This window comes from Glycine max, chromosome 13 (assembly GCF_000004515.6).
Source record: "Glycine max cultivar Williams 82 chromosome 13, Glycine_max_v4.0, whole genome shotgun sequence".
In the NCBI taxonomy this organism is placed as follows: Eukaryota; Viridiplantae; Streptophyta; class Magnoliopsida; order Fabales; family Fabaceae; genus Glycine; species Glycine max.
In genome coordinates this window covers 40,971,164-40,990,628 of record NC_038249.2, presented here as the reverse complement: position 1 = coordinate 40,990,628, position 19,465 = coordinate 40,971,164, and the positions used below count along the sequence as shown (strand labels likewise).

The following is a 19,465-nucleotide window of genomic DNA, read 5'->3' as shown; positions in this document are numbered from 1 at the left end:
AAGCAATTTAATCAAAGGTAGTTCTACTCAAAGTAGGAACCGTCCTATAGTGCTTATGTCATATACTTGTATGCTACAAATACATACCCTCCTTACTCCATAGTCCTTAACCGAATCCTATACTTAATCACATGCTATTTATGTCCTTTTCTTTTCTAGTTGGACTGCTTATATATATATATATACTCCCGGATCTCTAATAACTCCATCTAGATTAGTACTTTTCTTTGAAACCGAACTAAATGACGGGATGACATTCTTTTAAGTTTAACGTGCCATGTTTGCTTTAATGGGTTTTACCCCTCCCTTTAGTTGACCTAAATAATAGTTAAACTAAATGAGAGAAATGCTAAGAATATATTTCCTAACATCTTCTTTTATAGTAATTAAAATTTATAAAATTTTGTAGATCTTTTATCATGTTTAATAAACATTTTTTCTGATTTTGTAATTTTTAATAAATATAAACTAATAAAAAATTTATTTGAAAAAATGTGTTAGCTCTCCTCACCAAAAAGAGTGAAACCGACTCAGAACATTAACATATTTTTCTTGTGTAAAGGTTTAAACTAAAGAATTTATGTAAACCACACAAACTTTCTACGGTTACGTCAATCTTATTGCGTTAGAGTGTTAACATTTAATAACAGCATTTCTTTCTTCAACGCTCTTATTAAAAAAAAAACAGTTAACAATTACGTAAATTAAATCGACTTCAGCTTCCTCTAATCTCCATATCTTACGTTTCAATGAGTACGTAATTAATTAATTAATCCTGGCCACTCGCAAGGTATGAAAAATTAAAAACACACACAAATGACATGCTCCTTCTCATTAAATTTGAACATTAATTACAAAATACAGAGCATGTTTAATCATTAATGAATCATACGCATGCAGTACTGTGGTGTCGAAACACTGTGCTCGGACACAAATTTGAGGAAAATAAAATATTCTTTCGTTAAAGGTACTCCCACCCTGAGCAACATCATAACCATAATCATAAAAAAAAAAAAAAAACAAAAGAAAAGAAAAAAAAAACAATAGCAACAGTAAGACAGAAAATGTGGTCATGATTGAAGCGTGGAGGCACGGACTCTGAAAGGCGCGTGAGCAAAGAGAAGAACTTTTCTTGTTAGCAAGACTTCCAAGGTTGGAAAAGCAAGGAAGATTTTGGGAGTAGCTGCTGTGTAACATAAACATAACAAACCCCTCTCTTGCTACCAATATATATATAACCTGTTCACACACTCCCTCCTCCATATAAATTCTACATGTCTGTGTCTCTTTCTCTCTACTATTACTACTAGCTATATCCATCTTCTCTTGCACAACCAAGTTCATCACTCTCTGGTATTCATAGACATCACTGTTTCATTGTCTTTGTTTAAGGATTCTCTAATGTTGTCACAAATGGACATGGAGGAGCTTGTCTCATGTAACAACAACGATGCCACCAACATAGCCAAAGGCAAGCGCACAAAGCGGCGCTTGAGGCCTTTGTCTCCTTGTGCCGTCGTTCCTACCACCACCACCATCACCACTGTCACTGCCGCTACCACCCCCATCATGACATCTAGCTGTTCAAGTGCTTCTTGTGGCGGTGGTTCTTCTTCATCCACAACCTTTGAGGAGGAAGAGGAAGACATGGCTAATTGTTTGATTCTCCTAGCACAAGGAAAAGTAGGAGGGGACCCTCCTCATCGTCACAAGGACTTATATGGTAGTGATGTTAAGACAGAGAAGCTGGGTAGCACCAAAGTCGATCATTTCTATGTTTATGAGTGCAAAACATGCAACCGAACATTCCCTTCTTTTCAAGCACTAGGTGGCCACAGGGCAAGTCACAAGAAGCCCAAGGTGGAGGAGAAAAAGTCGTCATCACCACCACTGTCGTTGCCGCCGCCGCCACCACCACCACCACCGTCTTCGTCGTCACTATTTAATTTTGAAGAAGCAAAACAAAGTCATCACATGAAGAATATTATTAGCCCTTCTGTTTCCCTTCAATTAGGGTGTGGCAATAATAACAAGGTTGGTTTAAATTTCCATGGCAACAAATCCAAGATTCACGAGTGTTCCATCTGTGGGTCAGAATTCACATCAGGGCAAGCATTGGGTGGTCACATGAGGAGGCATAGAGCATCTACCAATAATAACAATATTGTTCAGACAACAACAACAACTTCTAATGGTGCTGTTGATGTTAAGCCTCGGAATGTTCTAGAGTTGGATCTTAACCTCCCGGCGCCGGAAGACGATCTCCGGGACTCCAAATTTCAGTTTCCGGCGACTCAGAATTCTATGATGCGGTCGGCTGCTCCGGCTTTGGTGGGATGCCATTATTAGAAGCCGGGGTGGGAATTAGATGGAGAAGGGGGAAAAGTTATATTATTTGATCAATGATCATTGTGAATTATTAGCTTTATTTTAATTTACAACAATTATTCTTAATTATCGATTCTTTGGATTATTTTTTCGGTTTATTAATAATTTCCCATTTGGATGATCTACTTGTTCAAGTTTTGGAATTCTCTGAGTAAGTAAGTGGTTAGTGTTCATGGTTGCCTTTCATTCAAGAAAAGTGATATTAATTGAGTCATATAGAATCTTTTTTTTCTTTTTTCCCCCTTTTTTCTCTCTCCCTTTTTTTTTATTAATTTTAATGTTTTGGGTCTGTATCTTATTCTAGTTTGGATGTTTCTTTTACGAGAGAGCCATAAGAGGAGGAAGAGATCGATGGAGCAGTGGCATGGATTGGCATGGCTAGAGTTTGGTTGCATCATCACCACAACCAAAAGTCATGGAATAGGCTTCCTCTATGTTGCTTTTTTGTTATTAATATTATTATTAATTTCTTTAATTAATAAAACTTGAAAGATATTCCCTTTCAGTCTCTGTCTTCCTCACTTCTCACTTACTCTAGCTATCACACTCTCACTCTGTTTCATTTACTATTAAGAATAAAGGATTAACAAAACAAAGTTTAAAAAATATCACTGTGCCATTAGCAAAGTACTCAATTATTTTAAAATCCACTCATAAGATCAACTGTTAATATATATATATATATATATATTTCCTGGTCCACTGTCCCCTTCTAATATAGTCCTTTATTATAGCTTTAAGCATAACAATTTCACCTAACTAACCACCTTTTAGTTCTTATTTTGCAAGTAAAAGAATCAAACATCACTAGATTAAACTTGTTTAAATTTGATATTTTTTTTCAGATAATTTGAAAATTGAATAGTTGGCTAGCTTTGTGTTATGTGATGGAAGTTCCAGCCCATACAAAAGTTGATGCTTCCAATAAAGATACCGCTGACTCTCACACCACAAACGTTTGATTAGGAGCTATACTATGGTCCACTATTTGGACCCATCAACCATACTCTTTATCTGTCTTTCTAGTTTCTAGTTATAAACTTCGGCCTTGTTTATGTAGTTCACAGAATGAAGATGAGAAAAGGACCCGACAAATGACATCATTTTTATTTTTTCTCTTCCATGAAAAATAACAAAATTATTAGAATAGAGATACATAAATTAAATGGTAGTAGTAATTAATATTAATTTGGCTTAGCCTGACACAAGGGCATAAATGTCGACACGTATTATATACGGTGAGATATATAGAGAGATAGAAGACTTTTTAAGTCACTTACACTAGCCACTTATCTAAAGTTAGTTATGTGCACGTTTTGGTGAATGCTGTTAAGCGAAGCATGTGGACACATACGTTGCGTGAGGTGTCCGAATGCATAAGAAATCGGAGAGAAGTGATCACTCATTGACATTAGCACATGTAGGTTGGGAAGTTCCTTCCATTACATATTCTCCTCTCTATAAATTATATTATACTAATATTCTCATTACACTCAAAAATGAACTTCATTATACGCTAATACTATAATAATTAATCATTGCTTAATTTGCTTCTTTTGTTAATTAGGCCTATCCTAATTTCTGGTCACTCAAACATTTTCTTCAATTATTTCACCAATATTGCCACAAACTTCGCCATAATATGAGGACGCGCAAATATCATTTTTTATACACTCTTTTTCAAATAAAAACAGAACCCAGATTTTTATTTAGCCGTTGTGTATGATGAACCCAAACATAAGCCATGTTTCTGAACTGAGTTTTTTACTTTGCTTCTTTGCGTGCTTGTGCTTCAAATGGCTTTAGTCTCAATATTCCTCAATTACCAGTCACGGTGAGACAAGGCCTGGTATGATGAGATGTCCATGTCCTTTTCAGTAAAAAAAATGGAAAAAGAAGAATAACGAGTATTTTGAGTACTATTATTTTAATCTGTTATGATATTCCCACGTTATTTGTAATTTTGTATCACATCATTTTCAAACAATTTTCTTTCTAGTTCTAGATAATAAAACACACCCACACCACAGAAATGACATGTGTACATACAACACATTGACATTTTCACTTCTTGTCTTGCGTAAAATTAGAGTGTTGTGCTTTAACGATTTAAATTCTACGTCAGAGTTAACATGGTAATTGATCACATTTAATTGTTCTACACTTCTAAGTTCTACCACATATCACAATCTGATTTGCACAAGATTAGAGTGAATAAGAATTTTCTTATCTTAAAGTGGTTTGCCGTGCTTTCCAATCTCAACAACCGAATGGCTGTGATTGAATAACTTGGGAGTATATAAGTTGTGTGGGAAAGTACTCAACCAAACTGAAGCATGGATTAATTGTGTAGCTGTTATCCTCTTTGCTTTATATATTTAGTAGAATTGGTTCACGGTTTGGAGATACAGACAAAATCCTCAAATGCATGAGTTGGTTTACTATGTGGCTTATTGTCCCTACTTTGTAAGCTAGCCCATGAGGCCAGGACCAAAAAATTGGGCTTGCCTATTTGTGTTATTAGTGTTAAACAAATTTCCACTCAACCGAATAATTGCTTCCATCCCTTGCTTAATCCTCTATTTAGTATCTTGATTCTTGACCATCAACATGATTAGGTTCAAAAATATCATAACCAAACCATGATCAGATCATTATTATTTTATTACTAATTGGATTTGGTATATATCCAGCGATGGAACAATTAATAAATGTGGATTTAATTTTCCTTCTTTTTCATTATTATAGTGTGGTAGTTCTTACTTTGGTGGAATGTGGCTACCTAAGATCTACCTCACTGGTTTGGGTTTGGTTGGCTTAATTTTCATGACTACAAATTAATGGTAGTTATAAAGTGAAAAGAACCTAATAAGTAGATTTGAACATTGCTCACAAATTAAAGTTGTGGGCGTAGCAATCTACACATTGCAGATGCATGGTGCTATTGTCACTTGTCAGAAAAGTAGCCTTGTGAAAGAATTTGACAAAACCCTTGTGCAAACCATAATCAAGATTGAGTTCGAATTTTTTAGTACTAGAGGATTTATGAACTGTTGTGGCTAGCTGGAATCACAAGCAATTATAACGGCAACTGACAAATGTTTAAGCAAGGGATCGGATAACTCAAACAGTCAAACCTTCGAGATGCTTGTTGTGAACACAATTTTGTTCGAAAAATCATAAACAAAAGGTATAAAGAAAAGTGGCAAATGCGATATGTGGTATGATAAAAAAAAAAATGTAGAGGAAGATAAGAGAAAAAAAATGTGGTTAAAGTGAGATGTAAGAGACTAGGATGAATGTTAAGCAAGACTCATTCTGTTAATTTTTTATATACTTATTATTTGTAAGAGACTAGGATGAGTAGATTTAAATTATGGACTTATTTTTAATGCATTATCCTTATAAAGAATTTTATATTATCGATCAATTAAAAATCACTTTAAACTTAATTTTTAAAACCCATTAATACAAAAGTTGCTTAATTTTTATAAAGTTTGATACAAAGAACTAAAGTAATATATAATTATAATTTAACCATTGGATATTCTATATCAAGAGATATCAAATTAAACTACTATAAACTATACTATTACATTATTTAATAATATATTATTATATTATAAAATTGTTAATATAAAATTAATTACATAATGCTGTCCAGGACCAAGCTGCAGCAACATATTTACTTAATTACATTTCAATTAGATATAAATAATGTAATAATATATTTCGCGGAAAGTATTTCTTTAAGCAAATATTAATTTATAATAATTCTTTAAACTAGAGAAAAATGAAATCATTTTCCAGCAATTTTTTTAATAAAAATATTCGCGTCATCTATCTTAAAGAAACATCATTATCCAAATATATGTATTTTAGGTGGAATCATTTCATTTTCTTGAAAATGCTTTTTCTTTTTTACAAATGTTCATGAATCTCTAGTAGAATAGATGCAGAAATATTACTTGGTTGAGTTGGTTCCATATCTTTAGGGAGGCAAATAAACTAGTAAAGTAGCAAATTTGCTTGCCAAGCATGTGGGAAACATGTGAAAAACCCACAATATATATACACTTTGATAAACATGGTCTACAATGTATTAAACAGTTGATTGTATAAGATCAACCACCCAACTTCATTCAGGGCAATCTCGTAGGCGATTTAGCTTCTAATTTTTGTATTTGCAGTACTTAGTCCGGGCTTTTAGCCCCTTCGTTAAAAAAAAAAAAAAAAATTGTCTGGCTTACAGGCTTAGCATATGCCACTAGCTTAGATGAGTCAAAGTGGATCTACCGTTGCCCCAAGTGGATAATTACTAGTTGGAGTAAAAAGCCGTCATACTTTTAGGATAAATCTGTAGTTATTTAAGGCTAAAAATACATTACATAATTAAAAAATATTAAATTGAATTATTATTATTAATGAGAAAATATAAAGTTGCTCCCCATCCCGGTTTCAAATCCTAAGTTTTGAAAATAAGTTAAACTTATCTAACATTTTTTATAGAATTAAATATATTTTTATTACTTTAAATTTGAATAATTATTTTTTTAGTCCTTAAAAAAATCATTTTTTATTAGTTCCTCAAAATTTATTTAATATTTAATATTTTTAATCATATTTGTAACATCATTAACACAATAAAAGAGAGATTAAAAGTAATTTTTCAAAAATTTGAGGGACCAATAAAAATAACTATCCAAATTTAAAAGACTAAAAAATATTTAATCATATATATATATAAAACAGCCCTTAAAGATCAGAAACTAATCTTAATTTAAATTAATAAGCCTGACTTAATCTAACTCATTTTGATCCTTACAAGCTAAAGCTAGTCTACGAAAATAATAATTTCTAACCATGAATTAGAGAATATTTATAGAATTTATTTATGCATCAAAATATTTGTATACATATATCTAATAAGAATCTATATTCTATTATCATATCATATTAATAAATAGGAGGATATGATAAAATAATCAAATTCTATTGAATGATTGTATAAAAAAATTTCCTTACCATACATATAACTACATTCATATTATTCGTAAAAAAAAATATCATACTTAAAAGAAAAAAGGAATTTGCATCCGAAAAAATATTTTTTAAAATTTTTTCAAATGAGGAATAAGAAAATGATATGAACTGTTAAGAAAATTTAATTCAACTGCTTGAAAATAATGTATGAATTATTATAAATTTTTTAATATTTTTTTATTTCTAGAGATAAAAAAAAAAAAGGCATGGACTGACTGATATGGATAATTAGCTGGCCTGGATGGCAAGGTCGCATGAGTTTTGAGTCTTTTGACTGTTTGGCTTTGGTAATGGGTAGGAGTAAGTTCATGTCATGCCACCATGATGCATGCTTGCTGGCTGAATTTTCCAATCGAAAAAACATGCATGGTGCTTTGACATGTCTTTCGAATAAGATTTTCCATACGAAAATTTCAAACTTAGCGCATAGATTGACTAGATAAACCTAAACGAATAAAAAAAGGACGACAAACGTGTACAAAGATTGAATATATTTTCAATAAATATAGTTTAACTTTTTTTTCAGTTTTTTTTTAATTTTAAAAAAAAATCTATCACGGTGATGTGACTATGTCACAAGCATTTCATTGTGTTAATTCTACCAACAAAAATTTGAGGTATTACTTCGTCTAAGTGTAAAGATACGTGCAAATGTCCCTATTATTTCAAATACTTGATCTGATCCTTCGAAGATGGGTATCGATACATGCAAAAAATATTTTGATGATCAATTCAAGTGGTGTTTTAGATGTTCTAAGTTAGGAAGGAACTAGAACTTACTTGTGCACTGTGTCTTTTATACATTATTATTTTTTCCTTTAGAGGTGGGTTTGATTCGCAGGAGAAAAATGATTGGTGAATATATTTAATGTATTATTTAACACCTAGAGATTGAATAATAAAAGAAAAAATATAGGTATGATAGGATTTTGGATTTATGATGTAATAAAATGAGAGAAATAGAGATAAATATGAGAGATGTTGATAAGATACATAAAATATGAAAAATAATTTATGTATTACTATTCTTAGCAATAATTTGATCTCATTTCCTTTTTACCACTTTCAGATCCTCCACAAGCTAACTAGTTAAGCTGTGTACACCCAATTTATCCAAGCACGAGAGGTCAACAACTTAATGTGTGTTTAGATTGCAATTAGAAACTTGTTAAAAGAAAACACACACATTCAAATGCATCAAACTAAGAAGCAAGTTTTTGTCTCATTGTGATAAATGATCATTGGCTTATAAGTCAGAAATGTTTTTGAGAGTTTTTTATATTAATAATACAAAAAAAAATCTAGTATAGAAAAACTCTTAAAAGTATATCTAATCTTGTATACAAATAGACCCAAAAACTAGTTACATTTAATGTAATTTTTATCTAAACACTCTTGTGTAGGCATTAGATCATTCTTTGACTGATTAACGAGCTTAAGTTACCTAGCTATCCCAATACCAAGGCGAGAATGTCTAAGTTACCAGTTCGGCCAATGCAGTTATTAACCTAAAAAAACTACTTCTCCAATACTCTTTACAAGTTCAACCACAGAACAAGAACAAAAATAGAGCATAGACCCGAGGTTGATTTGATTATAAGTTTAACAAGTAGAACCAAAAAAACATAAGAGGTGTATCATCCTAAAATTTCATACAAATTATATTTTTGCTTGTCTTTATATGTTCGATATGAGACTTTATGGTTCTTTGGCCAATAAAACACATGTCATGCTATAATTACTTACTGACATAAATAACTTTTTAAAAAATTAAAATTTAAAGAGACTAAAGATTAATATATAAAAAAATTATAAAATTAAATCTAGCTGTGTTTACATAATCCAAAAATATATTTAAATATAGGAGAAAAATATTTCTTTAGTCCGATGAAGGAGTGAAGACAGACAGAAGCATATAGGGTTTACAGATCTAAGCAACCTATAATATAAAAATACAACATGCATGTTAAACTTAATGCCGGGAAGTCCAATAAAGTTATGCCTTATTGGTCAGTATCTGTCACTTGCAATTTCTTTTCAATTTTGAATAAAGAATGGCCCCACCCTGAGATTGGGCACATACAAGGGAGGTCGTAATTGGGGAAGAAAGAACTTCATGTTATATCTCCCAGTTGACTTCTCTCTCTTATTTCTCACACTATCATGATGATGCCATATCGTGATATACATCATATATGTTTAGTGCTTAATTTGCTTCTGCGATTTCATATAAAGGAAACAAATTAAGAATATATATACTCTCTCAATATATAATATCTTTCTTTCAATTAATCAAGAAACTCATAAGAACCAATCTTTAGAAAACAGGTAGCTTGCTAGCTAGTACGTACTATTGGAAGAAGATAATTAAAGAAGCAATTCAATGATTTCAAGGGCCACATCTAGCTTCCCAAGTGTCCACCACCAAGGGCTTCAGATGTTCCCTGACCCGGAAGGTTTTGTGTCACCCTCTGAGGAATCAGGATCATCAGGTACTACTTCACACTCTAGTTCCCTCCTCTTTAATCTCTCTATTCTGAAGGACAAGCTTAGTGAGGTGCAGACCCTGGTAGGTGTTATTCTCTCGCCAAATCAAAGCCTTCCCGAGCCAACTTCCATGGCCATATCCAGCATGAACTCCATTATCCAAGAAATCATAGTCACTGCCACATCAATGATGTTCACCTGCCAACAGATGGCTCTCACTACCCCTCCAGGTACTACTAACAAATTGCACCAGCAGAACAAGTCGTTGTTGCCTCACTCAAATAATAATTCTGGCACAAATACAAGTGTACTAATTGGTAACAACATAGGCTCAGATAATATTAGTGACCATCAGGGTTTGTTTTCTAGTACTGAGTCAGAGACACTTGACTGGTTTAGTACTGAAAGCTATAACAATAACATTGATAATAGCAATAGCAATATTAGTAAGGTTGCAAATATCAGTAGTGAAAACAATATTATTAGTAGAGGAAGGGATGAACATGAACCTAATGAAGAAGAAGGGTACTATAGAGGGGTTTCACCGAAGATGAATAGTGATATAATTGAATTGGATGCTGCGAATTTGTTGGCTAAGTACACTCACTATTGCCAAGTTTGTGGCAAAGGGTTCGAGCGTGATGCGAATTTGAGGATGCACATGAGGGCTCATGGGGATGAGTACAAGACCAATGCTGCTTTGAGTAACCCAATTAAGAACAAAGGGAACTTATTGGAAGGGGGAAGAGAGTGTTTGATGAGTACTGTGAAGCCAAAGTATTCGTGTCCTCAAGAAGGGTGCAGGTGGAACCAGAGACATGTCAAGTTTCAGCCTTTGAAGTCAATGATTTGTGCCAAGAACCATTACAAGAGAAGCCATTGCCCCAAAATGTACGTGTGCAAGAGGTGCAACCAGAAGCAATTCTCGGTGCTCTCTGATCTGAGGACACATGAGAAGCACTGTGGGGATCTCAAGTGGCAGTGCACGTGTGGAACCTCGTTTTCTAGAAAAGACAAGCTTATGGGTCATGTGGCTTTGTTCGTGGGGCACCAACCAGCAGCAGCTATCAACAATAGTAATGCTCTCTCTTTCTCGGCCAAATTAGAGCAGCAGCACACATTGCAAATGTAGATTGAGGATAGCTCAAGATGATGTTTATGTCTCTATATATCTATCATGATTGATCATACAGAGGTGCTCTCCCAGCTTCATGAACCAATGCTATTATGGCAAATGTTATTAATATATATATGTTCAGATAAACTTTTCTAAGAATTTATAGGAAAAAAAATTAAAAGAGAATGTAAAATAAATAAGTTGAAATTAACCTGTGTATTCTAATTTTTATAGAAGTTCTGTAATTAAATTTTTCAAAAAATAGCATGTATATATGTAAGTTAATTTTAACTTACAAAAGTTTAATTCATTTTGTTTTTTTTTTGTCTTCTTTTATATATATTCTTACAACTTGTATTTCCTTCATACTTTTTCTGTGTTTGATGAATTAAAATTACGCTATCAATATAGAAATTAAACTTTCTTTCATACATTAATATTGTGTATATATATAGTTCACAAGAAAAACAACCTAGTTATTTAATCTCCTTTAGATTTTCATCAATATAAGTTTAGGTGCAGTTTCTATATATATTCGTACTTGTGATTTTGTGCGTGCATTGTTGATATATATCTGGTCTCGCCACATACCGTTTGCCCCAATAGACTGGCGATGGCACGGGTCTCTTGGATCTTGGAATGAAGATGGGAGAGTATTTTGTCTTGCACTTCCTGAGCGGTATTTCTTTAATTGATCCATAACTTAGGTCACTAGCATGTTCTTGTTATAGATATACCCTCTCTATTTTCTGAGTGGTGTTTTCTGCATATTACTCAGTAATTATATTCCTTTGAAGAGAGTAAATAAGTGCGCTGTACCATTAAATCACTATAAAATCCATATAACACTTCTCTGAAAAAGTCCTATATATATATATGCAACGTCATATTGTTATGTAAGAGTATAATGCTTATACTAATTTAATAGTTTAGCATATATTGTAACCAAAATATTTTGTTAAAAAAGAAAAAGTTTATAGCAGTGGAGACAAGATAAACGAGCAATTTTTCATATAGAACTTTTTCATGTGAAGTGATATACTTGTTTAAATGTGAACATACCTTAAGACAATCTCACTAGATCAGTTTTGTCGGAATTCCTTGGTGTTGTCTAACATTGTACAGTGTGTGGAAGAACTATAACTATTCATGGGACTAATTAATAATGTTGTATACAAAGTTTGTGCATAAACTATATAACATGTGACATGTAAATTAAGTAAAGATAGTTCAAGAGATGTCATTGCTATCTGTCTAGTGTTTGCTAATGATAATTGTGTATCCAAGAAGTCTTATAGTTATATAGTTATATAAATTGAGGGAAATAATTTTTCTATTTTTTTCACTGTTTTGGCTCACGTTGGTGATCGACATTGGTTGAAATTGAAGAAAAACATTTATTTAAAAAAAATTATATTTTATAGACATCTTGGTGTAGAAGCTTATATGATTTTTTTTCTCCTAACAAAATTATCTCTAAGTTATCCTCAGATTTTTTAATAATGTTTTCCCTTTCAATTCATACTATACCTTTTTTCATATATATGAAAGCTGGTTTTTCTTTGTTATATCCAAACAAAATTAACTATGTTGAACTGTTGAAATCTCTTTTCAAACAAATTACCAAAAAGAATGATTTTGATTATAATCAATTATATATATAATTGAAAATACACTCTAATTCCAAACACTTCATTAATTTCATCACGTTGAAATACAATGCTAATTATTCTTACAGATGTATTTTTACACATAATTACTGTAGCAGATATTTTTATATCATTGTTTATATATATACACTAAATTACAAAATATTTATCAAATGAGTTTAGTTTAATTGGTTAAAAAATTACAAAATATTTTTTATTGGATGTAATGGCAGTATGGCACCGTTTACGAAAAGAAGACTAAAAAGATAAGCTGGACGAAAACATTAGTTACGGAGTAACACGAATTTGTTGGAAATTAATTACCTTTTTTTACTTCAATCCACCATGCATATGTGGGTACTTAATTAATTTGGTCAAATAAAATTTCGTCGCTTTTTGTATAAAATCCTTCGTAGGATCAAATTATTGTAAAACGAAATTGTGATATAAATTAATTAAAATTTAATGTTTATATACTAAGAGTTGTAAAATAATTTTACAACATCATTCAATCACAAATTATCATTTAAATTATTTTATAATAATTATTTAAAAAATCAATAAAAATATAAATTGTTATTAAAGGTGTAAACATTATCGTTGTATAACCCTATTTCTCGATTAATTAACTTGGTTTTATGGGAGACGGGAGACTATGATTTCATACCTCCAAGTTGCATCACCAATTCCACTGATTTCAGCTTTTGTCGATTGGCTATATCTAGTATCTAGGATATTGTTAAAGGAAAACAATAAACTTTCACTCTATTATCTATTTCTACAATATTGATTTTAATAATTATTTAAATAAAAAAAATTAGAATTATTATTAAATATTAGTAATTTTTTAATAAGAACATTGCAAGAGTTATTTTTTTATATAGGCATGCAAGAGTTATTATTACTTTTATCAAGTCACATAACATATCTTAATCTCATTAAAAATGTTAATTAGAACAAAATAGTTTTCATAAAATTGAACAAATCCTTTTTCAGTTAAATCTTGTTTGATACTATTAATTTTTTAATTAAGCTCTATTTAAAAGAAGGGTATTGGTGCTCACTCTCTATTTCTCTATTTGTGTATTTCGTACTAGTTTTCTTCCTACCAAATAGTGTAGTTATAACTTGAGGATGATTGATCAAATTATTCTAAAAATAATTTTAAAAAGAGTTATTCTTTTTTAAATTTTTTTAATATCTAATGGTTGATATTAACGAATTATTATCATAATTAAATTTCAAAAAAATAAAGGGTGAAAGTGAGAAATAATTCTAAAAAAATTACTATTAGAATAACTTTATCCCTCCTCTAATTTTATATATTGAACATTTAATTTAATTTAACAACTAGATAAAAAAAAACATCTTAACCCACTTTTTTTATCTAATTTGTTTGCTTGATATTCGTAATCATATATATCTTTCAATATATTTTTAAATTGAATTTCAATGTTTTTGAAAAAAAAATATGAGTAGTTAAAAATAAATTTGTATCACAATATAAATTATTTATTTTAGTCTAAAGTATAATTTATATGTTTAAAAAATTGATTTACTTAGAATTTAAATTATAAGACTAATCTTTTTTATTAACAAGTTAGCCCACAATGAAAGGGTATTTGTTTTAACGGTTAGGATAAGTGACATAAAGTTGAACATGTATTAACTGTTAAAGAGTTTGACATAAATGTATGTTGGGATGGACACTCCAAATACGCACTAAGTCATATGTAAGTCAATCCTTACGAAGATAAGAGGGTAAGTTGCTGGTTGTTTGGCTTATTTTTTCACCCTTAGTGCTCACGCTGACAATAAAGAAAATGGAGGAGACGGAGAAGAGAGCCAGAAAAAGATATCGGAAAAGTGAGAGATATTTAATCTGGCTCTTGATTAAAAACGAGACCAAGCCATCACTTATAAAAAAGTTATTAATTGTTTATTGCTAAGTGCCAACTTTTATTTCGGTAGTTTACTGTAATGTTGATTGGACGTTAAAATATTACTCCACATGTATTTTTAAGGCCACTCCAAACATGCTGTTCAAACTTAATTTTAGTCATTACTTATCATCATTGCTACACCTAACATCATAGATATGCCCAAATTAAAAAAAAAAATTGAATATACCCGACAAAACTCGTAATATAAACCTCATAGCCATTATCTGGGTGATTTTATTTTAGTGTTTATTTAATTGTACAATTTTATATTTTATTTCATTCGGTGCATATTATCCTCAAGCCGCTGGTGATTGTGTAATTGCACCCACCATATCCAGTGCTACGCAGGGCTGGTCAGTAGGTACCTGCGGCAATTGAGTAACCAAATAAATTACTGAGACAAAAGAAGAAAATCAAATTAAGGCACGCCTGATGTTTTGACAAATACCTCAATTATTATTATTATTATTATTATTATTATTATTATTATTATTATTATTATTATTATATATTTCAATACAAAACTATATTATATATAGTTCCGTTAAGATTATTATTATGAGCCACTCGTTTGAGTTTTATTTTTAAGAAAAAAACATTTATTAATATTAAATACTTTTGTAGATGACAAAACTGACAGTTAATATTATATGCACATATTACATATACAATGTGTTATATGCACAAATATATAATAAGCCATGAAGGTGTTAAAATATCAACTGTTAATTTTTTATTAACTACTAATATTATTTATTTTATTCTTATTCCGAGTTTAATATATGCTTAAGTCATGTAAAGGCTATGAATGATGTTCACTTACAAAATGACCCGCTCCAAGGATCCAATAGAATTGTAGGTTTTTGTATGACTTAAAAAACCCTTTGGTCGTTTTGTCACTTCCACAGTAGAGGGGGGTTCTGTCTTTCTCCAAGAAATTTTGAAGCCCTGTCCACCTACACAATGGACCACAAAAAAGGGAAAACACCTTAACGCACGTTGATGTTTGCTTTCACCAATCTTGAAACGTTGCAATTGCATATATTAGATAGATATTATAGGATATATTAGTTGCTTACTCGAGTTTTTTAAGCCAAGCTTCAGTCCCCTTGGTTGCACAAATGAGATCCACCTATAATAATCACACAAATTTTAATAATCCCATGAAGGAACACATGTAATTATTTAAAATTAAAAAGATAAATATACAAAACTTTTTACGTAATTATTTAACCATTAGTTAACTTTTAATCTTAATCATTCATGTATATTTCAAGTTTATTGTTATCATTTATCACACCACAAACAAATTTGGGATGAATGATACTTTTTGAGCCCATACACAATGGGATGAACAACGCTGTTTTGAACCAAGACTCTATGTCAAAACAATTGGAATGAACAACGTGAATAAGTAGGATCAAATTTAGAGTCTCCTGCCATCAATGTTGGGGAAAGGGACACTTACTTGCCCACTGTACACAGTCACGTTGACCCCAAGAGCCAGCAGCTCATCAACCTGAGAAAATTAAATTAGAGACATCAAATATATATATATATATATATATATATATATATATATATATATATATATATATAATACCCATTTTAATTATTTTTTAAGTACATGGAATATCATTATCAATTCGACTTTAAGCCCAAAATGACTAATGAAGCGACTAATCAGATTGTTTAACACATTATTATCTTCTTACCTCACTAATTCTTGGCTTCATAAAATCAGGTACTAGACTTTCGAAAGCATCCAAGGACTGCACTGCATACCTGTCATCATCACAGAAGCTGTGAGATCACGGATTTGAATTGGAATTTGAGCTATATTTTCTTTTAATTCAAAGAAATTATGAACTCACGTAACATTCTCAGGAATGATCTTCAACTTCTTCCTTATGACACCATTTAGTAATCTTTCAAGATCATCATCCTCACTGCCAAGATATGAAGTCTTTGAACTAAGATACTTGGAGTATCGCATCATTGATACTTCTTTGAATAATCCCAGCTCCATTGCGTTTAAGGTGTCCGAATCACTTTTTGAATCTTGTAGAAAATTATAGAAATCCTGGAATATCCAAAGTTAAGAAATTTAGGAGCTGTGGCACAGAACATTTTAAGAATTTAGTTTTGAATCTAACACAACCTCAAAAGTTAGTTAATGACAAGAATTGTTTTTTTATTTATATACAATATACAATAGTCCATGTAGGATTTCCAGCATCCCTCTGAAGCTGAGAACTATACATCTCCAACATGAAATTTGGAGATCTAAGCATCTACATGTGGCCCGTTGTAACGGTTAGATAACGAGTGACCTGACAAGCTTAACAATAATCGCTAAGTTAGGATCTGATTCTCATTTAAGAATTTGGATTCAGGATTAACTTAACAACAAAATCTAGCTCATGAGGTGAGGGTAGTCAATCACTGGTTAACATGAATCTCCAACACAACAAAACTTCAAAGCATTGTGGATTATAATGAGATATCGTTTTAGGTGATTAACTAAAAACATGATGAAGGAAAATTATAGTACCACATTGTTGCTGCTAGCGACAATCTCATTCTCAAGATCAGCCCATGAGTAAGTTGCATCAACAAATTGACCTGCCTCAAGTTGCTGCTTGATCCTCTCAGCTATACTGTTTTGAAAAATGTATTTATTTATCAGATAACATAGAAAATGAACATCTTATATATCTTATATAATACTGTAGTCCAACTCCTACATTTTCTACTGAGAAGATGGAAAAAAAGATGTACCTGTTTGCTTTTTGCAGTCCATTGTCGTCAATTCTAGATAGGTCTTTAAGCAGAGGACCCCATGAAAACTTCAAGATTGAATTGAAATATTATAATTGTGAAAGCTGTAAGTGTTAACATTTAACTACAACAATTCTTGTACTTACCACAAAATCTTCTGGGGAGATCCAGGTGTCTCCTAATACCACACCTAAATAAGAAAAATATAGTTACTAAAATATCATACACTTTTTCATACATTTAATGAATGTTACCTATTTAAGGTAAAAATAACAAAATTAACCATATTGATATATAAGAATGGTTATTTGTATTGGGACTTGGATGGTGCTAATCTAGAAGGAATATATACCTCCAAGTGTAAGCTTCAATGTTCCGTGTTGAATAGCTTTGAGAGCCGATAATGCAAGAGCAACAGCAAATTTGCCACCATAAGACTCTGCCACAATGAACAGAGGACTCTTTTGGAGACTTGCATCATTGTTGAATAATTCAACTAACAATGTTGTCAAGTCTGTGGTTGCCTCTTCGTCTGTTTTGGCATAGAGATTGGAATCCTCCACGTAACTGTACCCGGTTCCAACTGGGTTGTCCTATATATTATAAGTGTATAACATGAGCAGCATTGAATGATCAATGATGAGAACCATAGTGAGAAGCACATTAGAATGCAAAATTAAATAGGCGCTTTAATCATCTGCTTCAGGGGAAATAAAAATTAGAGTAAAGAGTTACCACAAACAAGAGATCTGCTTTTCTCAACCATGTGAAATTTCGTGGCTTCAAATTAGCATCCAAAGGACCAACCTCTCCAAAATTTCCAAACCCAACTCCTGAAGAGCCCTGTATTGAAAATTCATGCCATAAAAACAGAATTTGGTTATTCTTTACTCATATCGTAGCCCAATTTAAAAAATGAGCATTGAAATGTTTGTTAGAGTGAGAATAAAGTAGACAATTGTTCATAGTTACATCTTATACCATTTTTTCACTAAATATGCAGTTGACATCGAAAAAGAAAAATCAGAATATAAAATCACAATTTTAAAGATATGTCAATTTAATATCTGACTTTGGCAATTATAATCATCTTGGTCCAAAATAATTCATTGAATCAAATTTAAAAGGAAAAATTCAATGACAATTATGAAAGCCATGGACTAAAACCAATGTGAGAGGTTTAATAGGTTTTGTCTGAAAAAATACATACTGGTCCTCCCTGAAGCCAGAGAATGATTGGCCAAGGCTTGGAGGGATTCTCCACTCTGTATGGACTTCTGTAAAGCCACCAGAACAAGTGGGCTTCTGATAAAAATTGATGAAATAAAACACTTGTAAGACATGTACAGTGGAAATTTCAGAAGTGTAATGTAATGGCACTTGGCTTACTTGGTCTAACTTGCACATATCCCCATTCTTCTGATCCGTCTTCATTCTTCATACATGTTACCAATCCTTCCTGAAATAGTATGACAAGAAGGAATACAAGGGCGAGCACAGAAGCATGGAGCTTTTCCATTTGAAGAATGGATGGGTAAAGAGCAGCAGCAAAGGGTATGCCAATTTATAAGGATCAAAAGTTATGGTGGTCGTGGTCGTGATCCTTGTCCTTAAGGGCACGACTCATGGGTATAGCGTTTCCGACATTTCATTTTCAGATAAGACTGTGCATCATGGTGCTCGTTAATAATTTTGCTGGGGTTCAAATTTAAATTAGTATCTAGACATGGCTAAGATATACGTTATCTTGTTATTTTTAATTGAAATTCGTAAATTATGTTATAACTTTTTTTTTCTTTTTTATTGAAGTTGTAAAATATTGGATGATTTTAATTTTTTTTTTCAATATGACTTTAAAGTCAGTAAGAGATTATTTTTCTATTTTCACTGAAATTGTAAAATTTTTTACAATTTTTTTTCAATACGACTTTAAAGTAGTAAGGGTGTTTTTTTTCTTTTATTTTTTATTTTTTTCATTTATCATTTCAATTTTTTATTTTTTTAAAGTTGTAAATTATTTACGAAAAGGCATGAATAATTTTTTATTTTAATTATTT

At 31.4% G+C, this 19,465-nt stretch overlaps 3 protein-coding genes across 4 annotated transcripts; 2 read left to right on the top strand and 1 right to left on the bottom strand.

The window, feature by feature from the left end:
- The first annotated feature begins 1,265 nt into the window (after window positions 1-1,265).
- Window positions 1,266-2,563, top strand: LOC100794834 (C2H2-Zn transcription factor). Its single transcript, NM_001317663.2, has one exon. The coding sequence runs from the start codon at window positions 1,402-1,404 to the stop codon at window positions 2,347-2,349; it is 948 nt and encodes a 315-aa protein (NP_001304592.2). The 5' UTR covers window positions 1,266-1,401; the 3' UTR covers window positions 2,350-2,563.
- A 7,005-nt stretch (window positions 2,564-9,568) lies between these two features.
- Window positions 9,569-11,339, top strand: LOC100804910 (protein SENSITIVE TO PROTON RHIZOTOXICITY 2). 2 transcript variants are annotated; one of them, XM_041008491.1, is made up of 2 exons: window positions 9,832-9,923; window positions 9,995-11,248. In XM_041008491.1, the coding sequence occupies exon 2, from the start codon at window positions 10,049-10,051 to the stop codon at window positions 11,048-11,050; it is 1,002 nt and encodes a 333-aa protein (XP_040864425.1). In that variant the 5' UTR covers window positions 9,832-9,923; window positions 9,995-10,048; the 3' UTR covers window positions 11,051-11,248. The 2 variants fall into 2 exon arrangements, with proteins under 2 accessions (XP_003541979.1, XP_040864425.1); XM_003541931.5 differs by having other exon boundaries at window positions 9,569-11,339.
- Window positions 11,340-14,721: 3,382 nt separating this feature from the next.
- LOC100794318 (serine carboxypeptidase-like 51) lies at window positions 14,722-19,112 on the bottom strand. Its single transcript, XM_003543396.3, has 13 exons — window positions 18,798-19,112; window positions 18,619-18,713; window positions 18,144-18,251; window positions 17,761-18,001; window positions 17,555-17,598; window positions 17,409-17,476; window positions 17,182-17,287; window positions 16,502-16,710; window positions 16,343-16,412; window positions 16,096-16,146; window positions 15,707-15,759; window positions 15,451-15,583; window positions 14,722-14,992 (listed from the first exon to the last, which is right to left on the bottom strand). Exons 1-13 carry the CDS (start codon window positions 18,925-18,927, stop codon window positions 14,924-14,926), a joined length of 1,377 nt encoding a protein of 458 aa, XP_003543444.1. The 5' UTR covers window positions 18,928-19,112; the 3' UTR covers window positions 14,722-14,923.
- Window positions 19,113-19,465: the final 353 nt, after the last annotated feature.

Coding starts and splice junctions, on each gene's coding strand:
- LOC100804910 (XM_003541931.5), top strand. CDS start 9,815: ATGATTTCAAGGGCCACATCTAGCTTCCCAAGTGTCCACCACCAAGGG.
- LOC100794834 (NM_001317663.2), top strand. CDS start 1,402: ATGTTGTCACAAATGGACATGGAGGAGCTTGTCTCATGTAACAACAAC.
- LOC100794318 (XM_003543396.3), bottom strand. CDS start 18,927: ATGGAAAAGCTCCATGCTTCTGTGCTCGCCCTTGTATTCCTTCTTGTC. Junction 18,714..18,797: donor ATATGTGCAAGTTAGACCAA/GTAAGCCAAGTG, acceptor AATTTTTATCAG/AAGCCCACTTGTTCTGGTGG. Junction 18,252..18,618: donor TCTGGCTTCAGGGAGGACCA/GTATGTATTTTT, acceptor TTTTCAATACAG/GGCTCTTCAGGAGTTGGGTT.